General features: G+C 23.1%; 6 protein-coding genes across 6 annotated transcripts in view; 2 read left to right on the top strand and 4 right to left on the bottom strand.

Annotated features, from left to right (window-relative positions):
• Nucleotides 1–1,279: 1,279 nt before the first annotated feature.
• On the bottom strand, nt 1,280–1,646 carry LOC128965185 (holotricin-3-like). Its single transcript, XM_054311837.1, has 2 exons — nt 1,586–1,646; nt 1,280–1,473 (listed from the first exon to the last, which is right to left on the bottom strand). The coding sequence occupies exons 1-2, from the start codon at nt 1,644–1,646 to the stop codon at nt 1,280–1,282; spliced, it is 255 nt and encodes an 84-aa protein (XP_054167812.1).
• Nucleotides 1,647–3,190: 1,544 nt separating this feature from the next.
• Nucleotides 3,191–5,032, bottom strand: LOC128965183 (uncharacterized). Its single transcript, XM_054311836.1, has 3 exons — nt 4,296–5,032; nt 3,692–4,204; nt 3,191–3,593 (listed from the first exon to the last, which is right to left on the bottom strand). The coding sequence occupies exons 1-3, from the start codon at nt 4,856–4,858 to the stop codon at nt 3,191–3,193; spliced, it is 1,479 nt and encodes a 492-aa protein (XP_054167811.1). The 5' UTR covers nt 4,859–5,032.
• Nucleotides 5,033–8,736: 3,704 nt separating this feature from the next.
• On the top strand, nt 8,737–9,839 carry LOC128965121 (uncharacterized). Its single transcript, XM_054311774.1, has 2 exons — nt 8,737–8,771; nt 8,916–9,839. Exons 1-2 carry the CDS (start codon nt 8,738–8,740, stop codon nt 9,749–9,751), a joined length of 870 nt encoding a protein of 289 aa, XP_054167749.1. The 5' UTR covers nt 8,737; the 3' UTR covers nt 9,752–9,839.
• A 914-nt stretch (nt 9,840–10,753) lies between these two features.
• LOC128965018 (serine protease 42-like) lies at nt 10,754–13,962 on the top strand. Its single transcript, XM_054311671.1, has 8 exons — nt 10,754–10,789; nt 10,925–11,673; nt 12,265–12,293; nt 12,431–12,516; nt 12,824–13,149; nt 13,589–13,619; nt 13,736–13,789; nt 13,874–13,962. Exons 1-8 carry the CDS (start codon nt 10,759–10,761, stop codon nt 13,945–13,947), a joined length of 1,380 nt encoding a protein of 459 aa, XP_054167646.1. The 5' UTR covers nt 10,754–10,758; the 3' UTR covers nt 13,948–13,962.
• Nucleotides 13,963–14,408: 446 nt separating this feature from the next.
• On the bottom strand, nt 14,409–17,320 carry LOC128965182 (chymotrypsinogen A-like). Its single transcript, XM_054311835.1, has 7 exons — nt 16,976–17,320; nt 16,432–16,466; nt 16,049–16,134; nt 15,428–15,759; nt 14,863–14,893; nt 14,641–14,694; nt 14,409–14,482 (listed from the first exon to the last, which is right to left on the bottom strand). Exons 1-7 carry the CDS (start codon nt 17,246–17,248, stop codon nt 14,409–14,411), a joined length of 885 nt encoding a protein of 294 aa, XP_054167810.1. The 5' UTR covers nt 17,249–17,320.
• A 1,144-nt stretch (nt 17,321–18,464) lies between these two features.
• LOC128965016 (chymotrypsinogen A-like) overlaps nt 18,465–18,614 on the bottom strand; it is a 3,540-nt gene continuing 3,390 nt past the window's right edge. Inside the window, exon 7 of the mRNA XM_054311667.1 lies at nt 18,465–18,598. Within this exon, the coding sequence (XP_054167642.1) occupies nt 18,525–18,598 (74 nt within the window). The 3' untranslated portion in view covers nt 18,465–18,524. The remainder of the gene's footprint in view (nt 18,599–18,614) is intronic.

The raw sequence follows: 18,614 nt of genomic DNA, 5'->3' as shown, positions 1-18,614 counted from the left end.
TTAAAAAATATGCTTAACGTTAGTAACTAACTATAATTAAACTAAAAGTTTAGATATTTTATTATTAAATTATTTAAATATTATTTTATTTTTTTTTGTTGCATACAGTTTGTCATAATTGGATTAGCAGTAGTCGTAGGCCAGTGCTATACAAGCGGTTATGGCAGCGGCGGTATGGGTGGACTTGGACTGGGATTAGGTGGCGGTATGGGAGGACTCGGCGGCGGCGGCGGTGGGCGTGTAAACGCWGCCATTATTAGCTCACGTAGTCTACAGCTRATACCTACCGGCAGTCAACTGGGATCATCGGCACCGACTATTGTCGACRTCGATAGCAGTGTACAACCCGTYCAAATGAATTTCCTCAGCCGATCGTCACCGTTGTTGGCCACCCAACATCATATCGGCCAACAGGGTAGCCATCAGTCCACCCAATCGGTCGATCAGCCACATCAGCTCAGCCATGAAGTCGTACGACCTGTTTTCCAGATGGTCCGCGAAGTGGTTGTACCGCAGCGTCAGATCATCCAAGAGATMCGACCGGTTGTCGAAATATCCAGACTCTGGTAGCCTCTGGTCAAAGTGGTTTCGGCGGCGGTCTCGGTGGTGGTCTCGGCGGTTCAATCGGCGGTATTGGCGGTGGCAGTGGCGGCTATGGAGGTTCGGGTCTATCGATGGGTGGTTCGGGAAAACGTTATTAAACTATTTGATTAGCAAATAAACGGTTACTAAAAAAGACACAAAGTTTTATATATGTATTAAAATTTAATTATTTTTTGTTAGTTTKTTTTAAAAAAAACTATTATATCTATACTTTAATAATTGTTTACTAAAAAAAAWATCAAAATAAATATTGAATATTATATATGAATAATGAATTTKTTTTTATTAGTATTTATTACTCAAAAATTTTTATTTCCATTAATTCATATAAAATTTTGCATAAAACTATTAGATTATATAATTAATTTACTAAATAAAAATTATTAACTAAAAAAACAAAAATGTTATTTAATTTAATCAATTAATTAATTAATTCAATAACAACAACAACAATAATAATAATATCAATAATTAAATTACATTTTAGTAAACAAATTAAAAAAAATAATAATTTAAATAAAAAATAAAACTTGTTTTTATAGTAGTATTAGAAATAAATTGAATTTTTTTTATTATTATTAAACTATATTTTTTAAAAATAATTTTAGACAATATTTTTTTTATAAATTATTATTAATAATTATTAAATATATTGATATGTATTTAAATATAAAAATTAATGACCGCTTCCTCCTCCACCTCCCGCATGGCCACTACCGGCAGCTTTTCCGTGACCACTGGCGCCAGCACCGGCACCCATACTAACACCGGCACCGCCACCAGCCGATGCTCCGCCATGTCCGCTACCGTGAGCACCTGCCTGTCCGCCTCCATGGCCTTTACCACCACCACTACCACCTTTACACTGAGCTATATATATATATATATATATATATATTAATAATAATTGTAATTATTTTAAATATATAATTTAATAATTAGTTAGGAGTATGGGATGGGGGTGGTGGGGATGGTTACATACCTGAGCCACTGTATAGTAGTATAGCAATGATTACGACTAATATAGATAATTTAAAACTCATATTTTTTTATTAAAAAAAAATTTTTTTTAACAAACTTTTAATGAAAAATATGATTAATAATTTTTTTTGTATTTAAAATTATAATTATTATTAATAATAATAATAACTAATTGTTATAATAGATATATTTTTTGTTTTGTCTGAAAGTTTTTATAGTTTTTTTTAAAGTATTAAATTTGTTTTCAATTAACAAAAAACTAACATCTGTTTAAATATATGATATTAATAGTAATTGATTGATAAGTAATTAATTTATTTGTTAATAATTGTGTTTAAAAAATCAATTAATTAAAATAAAAATTTTTAATTATTTTTTTGTTTGAATATAAATAAATTAAATAATTAATATTGTTATTTAATATTTTTAAATAACAATAATGTTTATTGACTTTCAACTTAATAATAAAACTATTATTTATTTTTTTATTTATTGGGAATTTTTTTTATTAATTAATGATATACAGTTAAAAATATTTTTTTTTGTAAAGTTTTATTTTTTTAACCATGTTTAATTAGCTACTTATTTATTGTAAAATAATTAGTTTAGTTATCATATATATATATATATATATATAATTAAATTAATATAATTAGTTTTTATTTTGATATTTTGTTATATTGATTTTTTTTAAAAAGTTTTACTAAATAGTAATTAATTATAACAATTATAAACAATAATTAAAAAAAAACATAATAATTACTATTAATTTAATTCGTACTATGTTTTATTAAATTGAATTTATTTAATAATATTTATATATATTTTTAATAATATGATCTTTTTTAAAAAAAAAATTAAAAAATAAAATAAATAAATTATATTGCTTAAATAGTAATATTTTCAAGATAAAACTGTTATTACTAATAATAAAATATATATAAAAAAGTTAGTAATACTTTTAAAAAAAAACATTTAAATAATAAAACATTAATACAATTAATGTAAAACAATAATCAAAACTATAATTTTTTATTATCAATATTTTTACAAAATTACGATAATTTTTTTTTTAAATAATAAATATTTATATATCTATTTAATACTAGTTTTTTATTAACATAGTTTTCAAAATTACTAATTGTATTATTATTATTATTATAGATTAATAAAATAAGTTTTTAAAAAAATATAACCATAATTAAAATTTACTAAATTTTTAAATGATAAAACATTTAAAACTTTTTGTTTAAAAAAAAAATTATTAATAATCATTATTATTAGTAACAAAATCAAATCATATTTTTTTTAAAAAAAACAATAATCAAAACAATAATTTCTATTATCAGTTATTTTTATAATAAAAAAAACAAATTATTAATATAAAAAAAATCTAAATTTAAACAAAAAATAATAGTTTCAGATATAATATATGTTTTTTGTTTTGTTTTTCATAAATAAAAAATTAAACAAATATTATGGATATAATAACAAAACTTATACACAAAATAGTATTAAACATTTATAGGCTATTGATTTATAATTTTTAAAAAAAAAATAATAATAATATTATAATAACTTAAAAATTTTATTGATATTAAAGATATCAATAATATCTTTCGGCAACCAATACTAGTCCGCCGCCGCCRCYGCCGCCGACACCAAATTGGCCAACAATTTCGCGACGGCCGTACTCGTAGGCCTCGCACCGATAAGGTTTATGATGAGTGGCCACTGATTTCCAATTGCCAAGTATATCGTCGCACAAACAGCAAACCCATTGGCCTCTGGCCAGCGGCGACGGTACCGGTATTCGGTGATTAGTAGTGTTGATAGTGGTGTTGGCGGTGTTGGCCAACAATCGCTTAGTTGGCAGCGCCGGTAGTGGCGGTGGTGGTGGCAATGATGGTGGTAGTGATGATGCCGGCGGTRGCGGCGCCGTAACATTGCTTGTTGTGTTGGCCAGTGATGATGATTCGGGTTTTAAATTAATAATATTAATACTACTACTAATAATAATATTGTAAAAAATAATTAATAAAATAATTTATCGGTAAATGTTTTCGTTTGTTTGTTTTTTTTGTATATAAAAAAACTAAAAAATTACTTTTTCATAGAATCGTTGACCAATTTTTTCGGTAAACCAGTTGTTGTTGTTGTTGTTGTCACAGTTATCGGTGTTTTGGCCAACCGTTGGGGTTTACCCGCCGTGGCCGCCAACACTACGGGTTTTGCAAAATTTCCAGCCGTACTAGTAGTAGTAGTAGTAGTAATGGACGAAACTTTCGTAGTCTCTGTCGGCTTAGCCGCGGCCGCAGCTGATGATGACGTTGTTGTTGTTGCCGTAACCGATAAACCCATTGTTAGCTTATCGGTTAGTAAATGTTTGGTCAGTTGAATCTCAACGCTGTAAGCAGTTTCCGATGACTGTTGTTGTTGTTGTTGTTGTTGGTTAGCGGCTATTGTTGTCCGTTCGGCAACTCTGGTCAGACTGTTATCAGATTGACAACAACGGCCTCCKCCKCCGCCGCCGCTATCACAACACTGRTCATCGATGGCCTCCGCAGTSGTTGCCGATGATAACATCGACTGCTGTTGCGATGACCGATCCGATGACCCGCTATTCACGGTTAGAGAGAGAGAGAGAGARAGAGATTAGTTATGCAGTTCGGGCCACTAATTTTGGCCACTAATAAGTGTCACTAAAATACTTGGCCGCTATCAACGCCGCTGTTTTCTTGTTGACCGTTGTCACCGAAGCTGCCGCCGCCGATGTCTTAGCCGCAGCCAACTTCCTGGTGGCCACCAATCGTTTCAAATGTTGTCTATGTGTCTGTTGTTGGCCACCGCCGCCACCACCACAGCCGCCGCCGCCGCCGGTCGGCATCAATCGGTGTCTGACTTCAATAAAATCGTTGTCCTGAAACAGCCGTACAGTCTGGTCGTCCATTAGTTGTATGTCTTCGAGATAGATGTCAAACGCTTGTTGTTGTTGACCACCGACGGCACCGCCACCAACACAAYAGCCACCGATTACCGTCGGCGGCAACTCGTTGGCCAATACTAGCTTCAAATCTTTGACAGTTTCGACAATTATCATCGGCGGCTGCGGGTATTGTCGGGTATCGCCAGTGGCGGCGGCGGCGGTGTCGCCACCATTGGTGTCCATTGTATGACTGCGGCTGAGTCGTCGGCGATAGCTTTGATGGACATCAATGGACAGCCAATAGAGTTGCGAATCAAATACCAAAACTTTTAGTCGCCGTAAAGTCATTGTTTGGTTGTTTAGTTGGCCGTCGGTGTTGTCCACTGACCACTGAATAGACAATGTTTTGATCACTGAATCGATTGTTTTGATTCAAAAAAAAAATATTAATTAAAAAAAAATATTTTATTATTTTTTTTTTGGTTTCAAATTCAATGACCAAACAAAACATGTGATTCACTGATGCAATGGTTTTATATTATTATTTGTATTTGTATTGTAAATACATTACGTGTTAATCAACCAAAAAAAAAAAATAAAATAAATAAATTAATTAATATTTTTTTATTTTAATAATAAAATTGATTTTTTTTTGTTTGTTTGATTATTTGTTTTATAACATTAACTAAATTAATTATAATATGTATTAATGTATTAATAATCAAATTTTTTTTAAAAAATAATAATTAATTAATTAAATTAATATTTGTTTTTTAATAATAAAAAATTGATTTTTGTTTTATAACATAAACAAATTAATTATAATATGTATTAATGTATTAATAATCAAATTAAAAATCAAATTTAAAAAAATTTACAATTTTTTTTGTGTGATTATAAAAAAAATTAGTATTTAATTTAGTTTTTTTTGTTGAATAATTTATTAATTTATTTTGTAAATAAAATTGTGTTAAAATTTATTTTTTTCATAAATAAAATCTAAAACAAATAATAGTTAAATAATTTATTATAACTATAAAATTAATTAATAATATATATATATTTTTTTTAATATTACAATTAGTTTTACATAATATTTTAAATGTTTATTATTAATAGTAATAGCATTTTATTTTATTTATAATTATTTATGAAACTGTAATAAAATAATTGATGTAATAATTTATAAGTTATAGTTTGATTTAAATTTATAAATATTATTAGAGTTATACAGAAACAGAATATAAATATTAATTTTAGATAATTTTTTAATTATTTTACATTTATTATTATTATTATTGATTATTATAAATTTCTTTATTATAAATTTATTTATTTATTTTATTTAATATAATAAGTTAAATAATTTTCAATATAATTCATTGAATGTTAGATAGTTATAATTTAATTAAATTTAGTTAAATTTATATAAATTTATTATTTAAAAAAAAAGTTTTTAATTAAACTTTATATTACAAATAATTTTTTTTTAATTTAATAATACAGTGTATATAAATAGTAGTGTAGGTAAAAAAGTGAAATTTATAAAATAATAGAGAAATTTCTAGAAAGTTTCTAAAAAAAATTTATTTTTGTAAAATTGTTATTACAAGTAATAATTAAATATTATTATTATTTTGTAATTATTAATTAAAGTAAAAAATAAATTTATTTAATTATATTTAACTATGATTATATTATAAAAACCATAACTAAACTGATTTTACAAAACTGATTATTATTATTAAAATAATTTTTTAAAAAAAATAATAAAAATTTGATTCATATGTTTATTATTATATTTTATTAGTTATTATTTTTATAATTTAATTAGTTTTTTTTGCAGATTAATATAATGTTAGATAATGTTGATTTTACTTAATAATTTTTTTTAATAAAAATTTATTATTAATATTATAAATTAATAATAAATTATATGTTAATTATTACATTAAATTTATAATTAAAAATTATATATATATATAACATTACACTTGTATAGTATTTTTAATAAAAAAATATTATGATTAAATAATAGTAATATATTTATGTTATTATTTAGTATATACTGTATAAAAAAATTATAAATGATTTCAATTGATAATATACAGTACATTATTAATCATTGTATATATAATGTAAATAATTTTAATATTAAAAGTCAATGACAATAGCAATGATTAATTAATTGAATTTAATAATAATAATAATAAAGTAATTGTTATCATTGATGCAAACAAAAAATTATTACTAATTATTGTTTTTTAGATTTAATAAATATATATATATATATATTTTAAATAAATATTGTAAATTGTAAAAACCCAGTGAAATAAATTTTTATTTTAAAATTGTCATCAAGGTCAAAATTTACTATTTAGATAATGAAAATGAAAAATTACAACAACAAAAATTTTACTATTAATTTGTTAATCATTTTTAATAACAATTAAATATTTATTTTGTTTAAAACTATTTTTCTATATATATATATATATATATATTTGTTTTATATAATTGTTTTTATTTTGAAAGTTATTTATAAATACATTTTATTTTTTATATGTAAATCTATTAGACATTTCTAAATAATTATTAAATAAATATTTTATTTTTAAAAAAATATATTACTTTATATAATATCAATTAGTATTACCGGTAAATATTTTAAATAAGATAAACAATATAAAATAAATAACCTTGATTATGGGCTAATTAAATAAACAACAAAAAATGAAACAATAGAAATTTTTTTTTTTTGACTAATATTTATTATTAATATTTGTAATATTAATTGTTTTTAATTTTAAGTTATATATATATATTGGGAAAAAACATAATTTCCATAACAAAAAAAATTATTATTATTATTTAATTTTAATTTACAAATGATTATTAATCACGTTATGTCTATTTCTAAATAATATTATTATTATATATTTTTTTTTTAAAAACATAAACACAATGTTGGGTATAAAAATAGCATGCAAGTTTTATTTTGATAAAGTTAAAAACTTTAAAAAAAACAGTTTCAAAGTTTATATAAAAAAATTTTATTTTCAATTGATAGTAAAGTTTTTTTTTTAAATAAAAAATCAAATATATTAACAGTTAGTTAATAATGTCAAATAAAGTGCTAATAATAAGTTTATCATTATCATTAATATTATTATTATTTATGTTATCAGTGTCAATTATTGATGCTCATGGATATGGGTTAGTAATAATAATTTAAATTACTTTATAGTATATTTAACTTTTAAATAAATAATAATTATTTATTTAATAGAAAAATACTATTTTAATTTGAATACTAATATTAAAATCTGTTTTTTTTAATTATTTTTATTAAAATATATAAGTTATGGAGGATATGGTGGTTACGGGGGATACGGAGGCTACGGGGGCTATGGAGGGGGCTATGGCGGCGGTTACGGTAGATATAGGGGAGGATACGGCGGATACGGTGGTTATGGACAGTAAGGATATATTAATTTTATTATTATTATTATTATTATTATCAATAATAACTAATTTAATTTTTTTAAAAAACTATTTAATTAATTAAAATATTAGTGGAGGTTATGGTAGAGGCTATGGCTATGGCTAACGATTTATTTTTTGGTTACATATTATAATAATATATAAATTATTAAAATTATTAAAAAAAAAATTATTATAAATTTATATTGAATTTTATTCAAATCAAATATCAGTAAACTATTTACAAAAAAAAATCTAAAATATTTTTTTTTAAATTTAAATAAATATCATTTTAAAAAATGAAAATTTTTATATATATGTAATTTTATTATTATTATTATTAATTATTATTATAATATTTTTTGTAAGTACTAATATTTGTGCTAGCTTATTATTGTATTTTTTAAATTATAAATAAAACTCATAAAAACAAAACAAAAATTTATATTTAATTTATATTTATTTATTTTATTTTTTTGATTATTAATAAGTAATTATTAGTATTTTTTATTAATAATAAATAGTCGTATGTTATGTTTAATTATTTAATTAAATAAAATTAAATAAAAATTAAATAACACAATAAAAATGTCTGCTTTATAAACATAATAAATTAAAATACATATTTATAATAATAGACTAAAATAAATCAAAAAATATATATTAAATAATTAAATTTTGTTTATTTTTTGTTGAACAAAAAAATGTCTAAATTTTATGAATAATATATAGACTGTATATATAATGTCTATAATGATAAAAAAATTTCTAATCATATGTAAGTTATATAATATATATTTATTATACATTTATTTAAAAAAAATTATAAAAAATTATACCCCAAAAAAATTAAAACTAATAATTTTCTAATTAATACTAATTTATTTTTAATTTTTAAAATTTATTTATTTAAAAAAAACAGCAATTTTTTATCTACAATTGATACACAGTTATCAAGATTTTAATAATAATTATTATAATAATGATTATTACGATCATTATAATAGTCAACACCAACAACACCAACAGTCAGCACAAGTAGATAGCGATTATCATCATTTGAATAGCAGATACATTGATAATAGACGACATCGAGATCGACAGTATTTAGATACCGGTGCTGCTGCTGATGATAATGACTATAATGATGACTACCAAACAACATACAGCCGCCACCGCCGCCATCGCCGACCATCAGCACCGTTATCCCGATCACCGATGACTGGCGACCCTTATAGAAGAAAATCTAGTCTTAAACCGAAACCGTTGTCTATTTTTGATACAATTTTCGGCGGCTATGGTCCCGACTATGGTAGTCCCCAAACACGATCACTACCCCTACCACCACCACCATCAGCACCAGTAGTTGAAAATAGTAATAGTTATAAAATTACCCCAGCACCAGTAATTAGGTACGATAGTAGTACCCATAGTAGTAGTAGTAGTAGTAGTAGTAGGCCAACAGCGCCTACCGATTCAAGTTATGATACTACTACCGATAGTACTAGACCAGCAGCACCTACCGATAGTAGTAGGCCAGCACAAGGACCTGTCGATACATTTTTTGAAATGATTTTTGGCGGCTATCGACCCCAAACTATTAGTGAAACTAGTCGACAACAACAACAAACTGGTAGACAAGGTGCCGGTGATGATAAAGATGGTCAACCCCATGGTTGGGGTGCTATGGAAAGTCGTCCAAAAGTTTATACCAGCGCTGATAATACTAACGATAGTCCAATTCGTAGTCCATTTTAAAGGATAATTAAAAAAAAATTATCAGTTTTTAATTAAACTACTGGTTGTTTAATGTGTGTGTATGTATRTGTGTATGTGTGTGTATGTGTATGTGTRTGTRTGTGTGTGTATATGTGTATGTATGTGTATGTATGTGTATGTATGTGTGTGTGTGTATGTGTGTGTATGTGTGTGTATGTGTGTGTGTGTGTATATGTGTGTGTATGTGTATGTATGTGTATGTGTATGTRTGTGTATGTGTGTGTGTATATGTGTGTGTATGTGTATRTATGTGTGTGTATATATGTGTRTWTATATATATRTRTATATATATATATATATATATATATATATATATATRTATATATATATATATATATATATTGTTTGTATGTGTTTGTAAATTGCATTTTAATTAATTTAGTTAACTTGTTGTTTTTAATATAATTAAATTTTATTTTTTGTTCTTGAGTAATATTATAATTAAAATCTAAAAATTATTGTTTTTAACAATAAGTTATTTTATTTTATTTTTGTATGTATATGAAAAATAAAATAAATATTAATTTTGAATATAATTTATGAATTAATCTATCAAATATAATTTAAACATAATTTAGTTTACAATTTTTTTTTAAAAAATATTATATTTTAAACGATAATAATAATAAACAGTTTTATATTATTATATTTTTTATTAAATAAAAATATATTTTAATTTTTTTTTTTGAATTTACATATAAGTGATATTAAAATTTTTTATTTAGACATTTAGTATTTAAAATAAAAATAATTATGTTTTTCATATATATATTAAATAATCATCATATATGTAATAAATAATTAATTAAAAAAATAATTTCAAAAATAGTTTTTAAAAAAATGTCTGTTTTAATAATATTAATAAAATAAAATGCTATAAACAAAAATATTTATTAATATAATTAAATAATTAAATAATTAATTTAATATTAATAATATCTAAATGTTTATGATTAATAATAATAATAATAATAATAATCATCTAAATGCTACTGTTAAAATTTTGTTTTTTAATAAGTAAGTAAATTATATATATATATATATATAATTTTAAATAATTTTCAAGAATAATAATTATTATAACAAATATTTTAATAATTTTTTTATTAATTTGAATATTCAAACAAAACAAAACAAAAAATTAAATAATAGTTTTATACATACATACGATACAAACCTATCGAGATTATCGTTATAATAATGGTTATTATCGGCGAGGAGGAGGAGGAGGAGGAGGAAACACCTACAATAGACACTACCAAAGTGATAATAATAATAGGCGGCTCCGGTATCTAGCTAGYAATAATGATGATTATGGTGGTGATGATGATAAACTATTAATGGCCAATGCAGATCTAGATGGAGGAGGACAGTTAGCTGCTGGACCACCACCACCATCATCACTAGCCAACAACWATAAACCTATGCTACATATGTCATCCGATCCTATTAACAACGTTGATGACAACCATCATCAATTATTTCTACCAGTCCCCGATGCTGATCCATCKAGACATCAGTTAGCCGATCGACATCAAATAGACATGTCTACCAATCCGGATAGTATGTCCCGTATCCGTGGATTAGGCCGATCGCTGGATGATCCGCTGAGTAGTATGATTGTAGATCATGATAGTCCCGGTCCCGCGGGTGGTCCCGTAGRTGGTGGTCCAGTCGTTACATCGTTTAAGCTAAAAGGTGGTAAAAGTCGCCGATCCAGTGGCAGTACAGGTGACGGCCTAGGCTTACAGCTATACGATCCGAGTTGCGGCTATTCGTTCTCCAAGAACCCRCGTATTGTTGGCGGTCGTGAGGCACCCGAAGGTGAATATCCATGGCTGGTGGCGGTACTGAAAAACGGTGATCCCTGGTGCGGCGGTACTATTGTCAATAAACAATGGGTTAGTAATGATGTGTAGTTATGGGTATAGTATAGTAAAAAAGTTTTATTTTATTTATTTATTTTTGAATAAAAAAATCATATAATAAATTACAAACATTTATTATATATGTGATTATTTTTTTGTTAAAAATTAAATAATTGTTAAATTATTATTATTATTATAAAGTATTTTTAATATTTAGTTACATTAATATATACTGTATATACAGTATATATATATAGGTATTAATTAGCAATTAAACAAACAAACAAAATAAAAAAACATTTATTATATATGTTTTTTTTTGTTAAATAAATAGGTGTTAAATTATTATTATTATTATTATTATAAAGTATTTTTTAATATTTAGTTACATTAATACAGTATTATTTAGCAAAATAAACAAACAAAACAAAAATAATTTGTAATAAAAAGTTATATTTATATTATTATTATTTTATTATTATTTCTAACTAATAGCTAGTTAACTATTTTAAAAAAAAATTAATAGTTTTAATTTTACCATTATTTAAAATTATATAATAAACTGATAATTATAATTATTATTGTTTTCAAATTTACATAATTATTTTAAATATAAATATTTAGATATTATTGGCATCGCATTGTTTTCAAGGGTATGTATTATATTATTATTATTATTTATTCRATAAAATATTTATTTTTTTAAATAAATAACAATTAATTAACTTTATTTTATCCAAAAAAAAAAATATCTCCCCCACCCACCCACCCCCCCACCCCTCCTACATAGAAAACAGCCACACACTGATTTTACCTGGGCCATTAGAGTGGGTACCAATGATCGYAATAAGGGAACTACCTACAAACTAGATAAAGGTAACTTTATATATATATCAATATATATAACCAACCATACATATATATAAGCATATATATATATATATATATATATACATGCATATAAATTCATGCATATATATTCATGCATATATATAAGCATATTTATATAAGCATATATATATATATATATACATGCATGTATATAAGCAGATATATAAGTATATATATACATGAATATGCATATATATGCATATATACATGCATAAGCACTTGTATGGTTGGTTAACATAAGCACCTGTAGGTTACTATTATTATTATTATTATTATAATTATAACAAAACAGTTATAACACACGAACGATTCAATTTGGACAACATGATGAACTCGGACATAGCCATGGCCAAAACTAACCGTCCCATAAAGTTTACAGAACTGGTTAAGCCAGCCTGCCTGCCCAACGATAGCTACTCGGAGCCCCGAGCAACCAAAGTTATTGTRGCCGGTTGGGGTGCCCAACAATTTGATGATAGYGATCTGCCTAATAAGCTCCGGGATGTTACATTGACATTGGTTAAGCCAGGTGATTGCGCCGATAAATATAAACGTAAACGTTACAGTATATACAAGTCCCAGTTATGTACCTGGGCCTTCAATAAAGATTCATGCCAGGTATATGTATATGTTTTTTTTGTTGTGATGGGGTGGGGTGGGGTGGTTGGTTGGGTGGGTGGGTGGATATTTGTATATATAGTATATAGTTAAATAGGTATTATAGGTGTATATAAATTATATATAAATATTATATATAGAGGTTAAAGTAGTTGTATGTATAAACACTGTATTATTATATATCATATATATATAAATAAATTATATATATTTATTATAAATTTATTATAAATTATAAATTTATTATAAATTATAAATTTATTATAAATTATAAATTTATTATAAATTATAAATTTATTATAAATTATAAATTTATTATAAATTATTAATTTATTATAAATTATAAATAATTTATTATAAATTTATTTATCTATATGTCTATTATATGACTATTTATTTATATGTCTATTATATATATTTTTTTAAAAAATAAATAAAGGGTGACTCCGGTGGACCGTTAGTTGAAAAATGTATGTATTATTTGGTCATTAAAAAAAATATTATTATTATTATTGAGATTTAAAATAATAATAATAGTTATAATTAAATTTTATATTATATTATTATGTGTTTGTGTGTTATATAGATGGCAACCGATTTTTTCTAATAGGTATAGTTTCCTATGGAGCTACATGTGCCGGTATATATATATATATATAAATAGACTTTTTATAATCACATATTAATTAATTAAAAATATTTTTATGTATATATCTATATATAGATGATTATCCCGGTGTCTATACTAAAGTATCCTATTTTATCAAATGGATTGTAAATACAATGGAAAAAAATTAATTAATAAATATTAATATTAATAAATAAAAATTATAACTATTCAAAAAAAATCAATATTCAATATAAAAAAATTTTTCCTAAATATACTAATTAATTATATTTTAATAATAAATTCAATTTCTATTATAACACACACACACATTGTATAATAATTTTTTTTGTTGAAAAAATTTAATAATTATATATTAATAAATTGTTATAAAATAATTTAGATTTATGTTATTTTTTATAATAATAACTAATTTTTTTAAATATTAAAATTATATTTTTTTTGACTCTTTTATATTTTGCATTAAAATTATAACTGATTATTATAAATAAAATAAAAATTTTAAATTTAAAATAAATAAATAAAACATTTTTAATTAATTAAACGATTAAATAAATTAATTTAATATAAATTATAATATAATTACAATATTTTTATTTATTGGAATTTTTTTTACAAAATAAAATAAATTTTAATTGTTTTTTATTGTATCGATAATCCATTTGAGAAAATAGGATACTTGAGTGTAGACACCGGGAAATTCATCTATTAATTAATTAATTATTTAATATAATTAATATAATTAATTAAAATAAAATTAAAATTATTTATTAATTTATATAAATCTATAAATTTTTTTATTATTAATTTATTTAAGTAAATAATATAACATTATTATTGCAATTATATATTTATATATTTACCGGCACAGGTAGCTCCATAGGATACAATACCAATCAAAAAATAGCGGTTACTAACTAATTAAAAAAAATATATATATACACAATATTAATATTAATAATACAGTATTATATAATTAATTAATTTGTATATTTAAACAAAAAATAATTATATTCTGAAATTATTATATTAATATAACTTAATTAATATATCACTAATAATTTTGTTTTGGATTTTTAACTAACTTTTTTCAACTAACGGTCCACCAGAATCTCCCTATAAATAAAATTAATAATAATAATAATAAACAAAATTAAAAAAAACAATTTTTTGTATATATATATATATATATGTATAAAATATATATTTATATAATATAGATAAATTATAATTATAATAAATATATTAATTCATAGCAAACAAAAAAACATTTAGCTAAATTAACTATAAAAATAATATAAAAAGTGTTTAATTAATTATGTATATAGAAATTTCTCTATTAATTTATTATAGAAATTTTTCTATTAATTTTTTATATATATATAGAAATTTCCCAGTAATTTATTATAGAAATTTCTCTATAAATATATTATAGAAATTTCTCTATAAATATATTATAGAAATTTCTCTATAAATATATTATAGAAATTTCTCTATAAATATATTATAGAAATTTCTCTATAAATATATTATAGAAATTTCTCCATAAATATATAATAGAAATTTCTCTATTAATTAATTTCCCAGTAATTACTACAGTGCACCTGCACCTGCACCAACACCTGCACCTACACCTATATCTAGACATACCTGACACGAATCTTTACCATAGGACCAGGTGCACAGCTGGGACTTATAGATTCGGCGTTTTTTCGCCTTATATTTACGATCGCAATCACCGTCGGTGGTCAACGTTAGGCTAACATCCCGGAGCCGATTAGCTACGGGACTAGTATTGTCATCGTAGGCCTGGGCACCCCAGCCGGCGGCAATAACTTTCAGGCTACGCGGTTCCGMGTAGCTATTGTTTGGCAAACAGGCCGGCTTAACCAATCGGCTGAATTGAATCGGACGGTTAGTTTTGGCCATAGCTATGTCCGAGTTTAGCATTTTATCCAAATTGAATCGGTCGTGTGTTATAACTATTTAGTTAATAATTATTTTATTTATTTAGTTAATTAGTGAATAATTATTTTATTATTTTTATTAATTTATTATTTTAATTAGTAATTAATTAATTTTATTTAGTTAATTAACTAATTAAGTATTTTTATTTTAGTTAGTTAATTAGTAATTTATTTATTTTATTTTAGTTAATTAGTTATTAATTATTTTATTTAATTATTAATTTATTATTTTATTTTATTATTTAATTAATTATTTAATTTAATTATATATTAATTTTTATTTTAGTATAAAATAAAATATTACCTTTATGAATTTTATATGTAGTTCCCTTATCTTTATTATTGGTACCCACTCTAATAGCCCAGGTAAAATGATCGGGTGTAGGCTGTCTAATATATACAGTATATATATATATATAAACATAAACAAAAATATAATAATTATTTAATTTATTTATTATTGAAATAATTTAATAACAGTTTTAAATCAATAGTTTTAAAAAGGAAAAGTTTTTTTAAATATTATTTTTTTTAAATAAATAAATTATAAATTGTTTGAATACACACACACACGCACACACACATACATACACACACACACACACACACACACACACACACACACACACATACACACACACATACACATACACATACACACACACACWCACACAAATACATACATACCCAGGGCTTGCAAAACAATGTGATGCCAATAATATCTGTAACAAACAAAACAATCAAACAAATAATAAAAATATTATAATAATGATAAACATTTAAAACTAATTAAATAGATTTTTTAAAATTAATTATAATATTTAATTAAAAATTAGATAATTACTTTTACACACACACACACACACAAATAAAACTAATCAGAAAATAAAAATCTATTATTTAAATATTTTTTTTTTGTATATTATCTTATATTTAATAAATAATTTTTATATATTATATTAAGTAGTTTTTGAAAAATATAAATAATTATTAAATAAACTTTGTATACAACAAAAAAACAATGTATTAATTAATTTAAAAAATAATAATAATTTCTAAGTTTATTGTATTTCTAAGTAATTTCTAAGTAATTTCTAAATTAATAAAAATATTTATATATATATATATAYTTATATACAATATATTTTGTTTGTTGTTATACTGTATATCTATTGTTATATTTATTATACATAAATATATATATATTTATTAAAAAAATACAATTACTTACCCATTGTCTATTGACAATAGTACCGCCACACCATACATCCCCGTCCCTTAATACGGCCACCAGCCACGGATATAGACCGTCGGGTGTTTCACGGCCGCCAACAATCCTCGTTACGCCTACGTCTGAATAGCCGCAACTCGGATCGTACAGTTGACTACCTATACCATCATCAGGTTGTCCACCACTACCACTACCACTACCACTACCACTACCACTACCACCACCACTGGGTTTACCCCATCGCCACTTATCATCGCTATCTTTGCCAAACATACTCTCATATATTGATCGCGACCTAACTGTCCCATCATTGCTATTATCACTACTACTACTACTACTACTATCGTCATCATTAGTATTGAAAATAAATACATTTTTCTTATTAATATCTAATTTAACATTAAAATCATTATAAATATAATTATTTTTCTTATTATTATTATTATTATTAATTTTTTTATTATTTTTTATTTTCTTATTTTTACTAATTTTCTTATTACTATTTGCTTTATAATTGTCTAATAGTTTATCTCCATATCTACTATAACTATCATCTACTGGTGCTGATGATGATGATGATTGTGATGATGGCCAGTAGTATGATAAATGATAATTATTATTATTATTATCACCAATAGTTGAATACCTGTCCCATCTATGATTAGCATATATTTTATTATAGTTGTTGTATAGATAATAGTCATTTAATTGTTTACTATTGTCGTAATAATAATCATTATTATTATCATAATTATAATCATAATAATAATAATCTCGATAAGTATGAATAGTTTTGAAATAAATATCTATTTTTAAAAAAAACCAAAAATTCAATTTCAATTTTAATTATTATTATTTAATAACACAATGTACTTACATATGATAATAGATATACTTGTAATTATATTAAACATTGTTTACAACATTTTTTTTTTAGTTTAATAAGTGTTTATATATAAACTTCAAAAAGTATTATTATTATTATTGATATACTGTATACACAAAAATATTTTTTAATTATTAATTTTTTTGCACTAAATTTTTTGTTTGTTTAATTTACTCAACAAAAAAAATAGTTAATAAATAAATACAGTAAAAATCAGACATTTTTAATTAATTTTTAATTTTATACAACAACAAAAAAAACATAATTTATTTTTAAAATAAAAATTTTAATATATTTCTATGTATAATACAAACCAATATTTTGATAATAAATATTTTATTATTTTCTGATTTAAATAATTAATTAATTACTAAAAAATTATATATATATTTTATAAATATATATATATATATAAAATCTAAATACTATTAATTATGTTATTTTTTAATAATTAACTCAATATAATAAATACTTTACTTATATTAATAGTATTTTTTWAAAAAACTTTTTTAAACAATTTTGTAAAAAAAACTAAATTAGTATCAATAGGAGTCTACTAATAGTTAATTAATAAAAAAAAATTATTAAACTCTCTCTCTCTCTATAAATTGTATTATTATTTATTTACAGTACATATAAAAATAAATGAAACAAAAATAATTATTAATTTTTTTTAATCGTATCGATAATCCATTGAAGATAATAAGATACTTGAGTGAAAACACCGGGAAATTTATCTATTAATTAATTAAA

The sequence above is a fragment of the Oppia nitens genome, unplaced genomic scaffold, assembly GCF_028296485.1.
Source record: "Oppia nitens isolate AA-2021 unplaced genomic scaffold, nextdenovo-longstitch-racon4-pilon3 scaffold16_pilon_pilon_pilon, whole genome shotgun sequence".
NCBI lineage: Eukaryota > Metazoa > Arthropoda > Arachnida > Sarcoptiformes > Oppiidae > Oppia > Oppia nitens.
The sequence above is the reverse complement of the archived record's forward strand: the minus strand, read 5'-3'. Positions and strand labels throughout refer to the sequence as shown.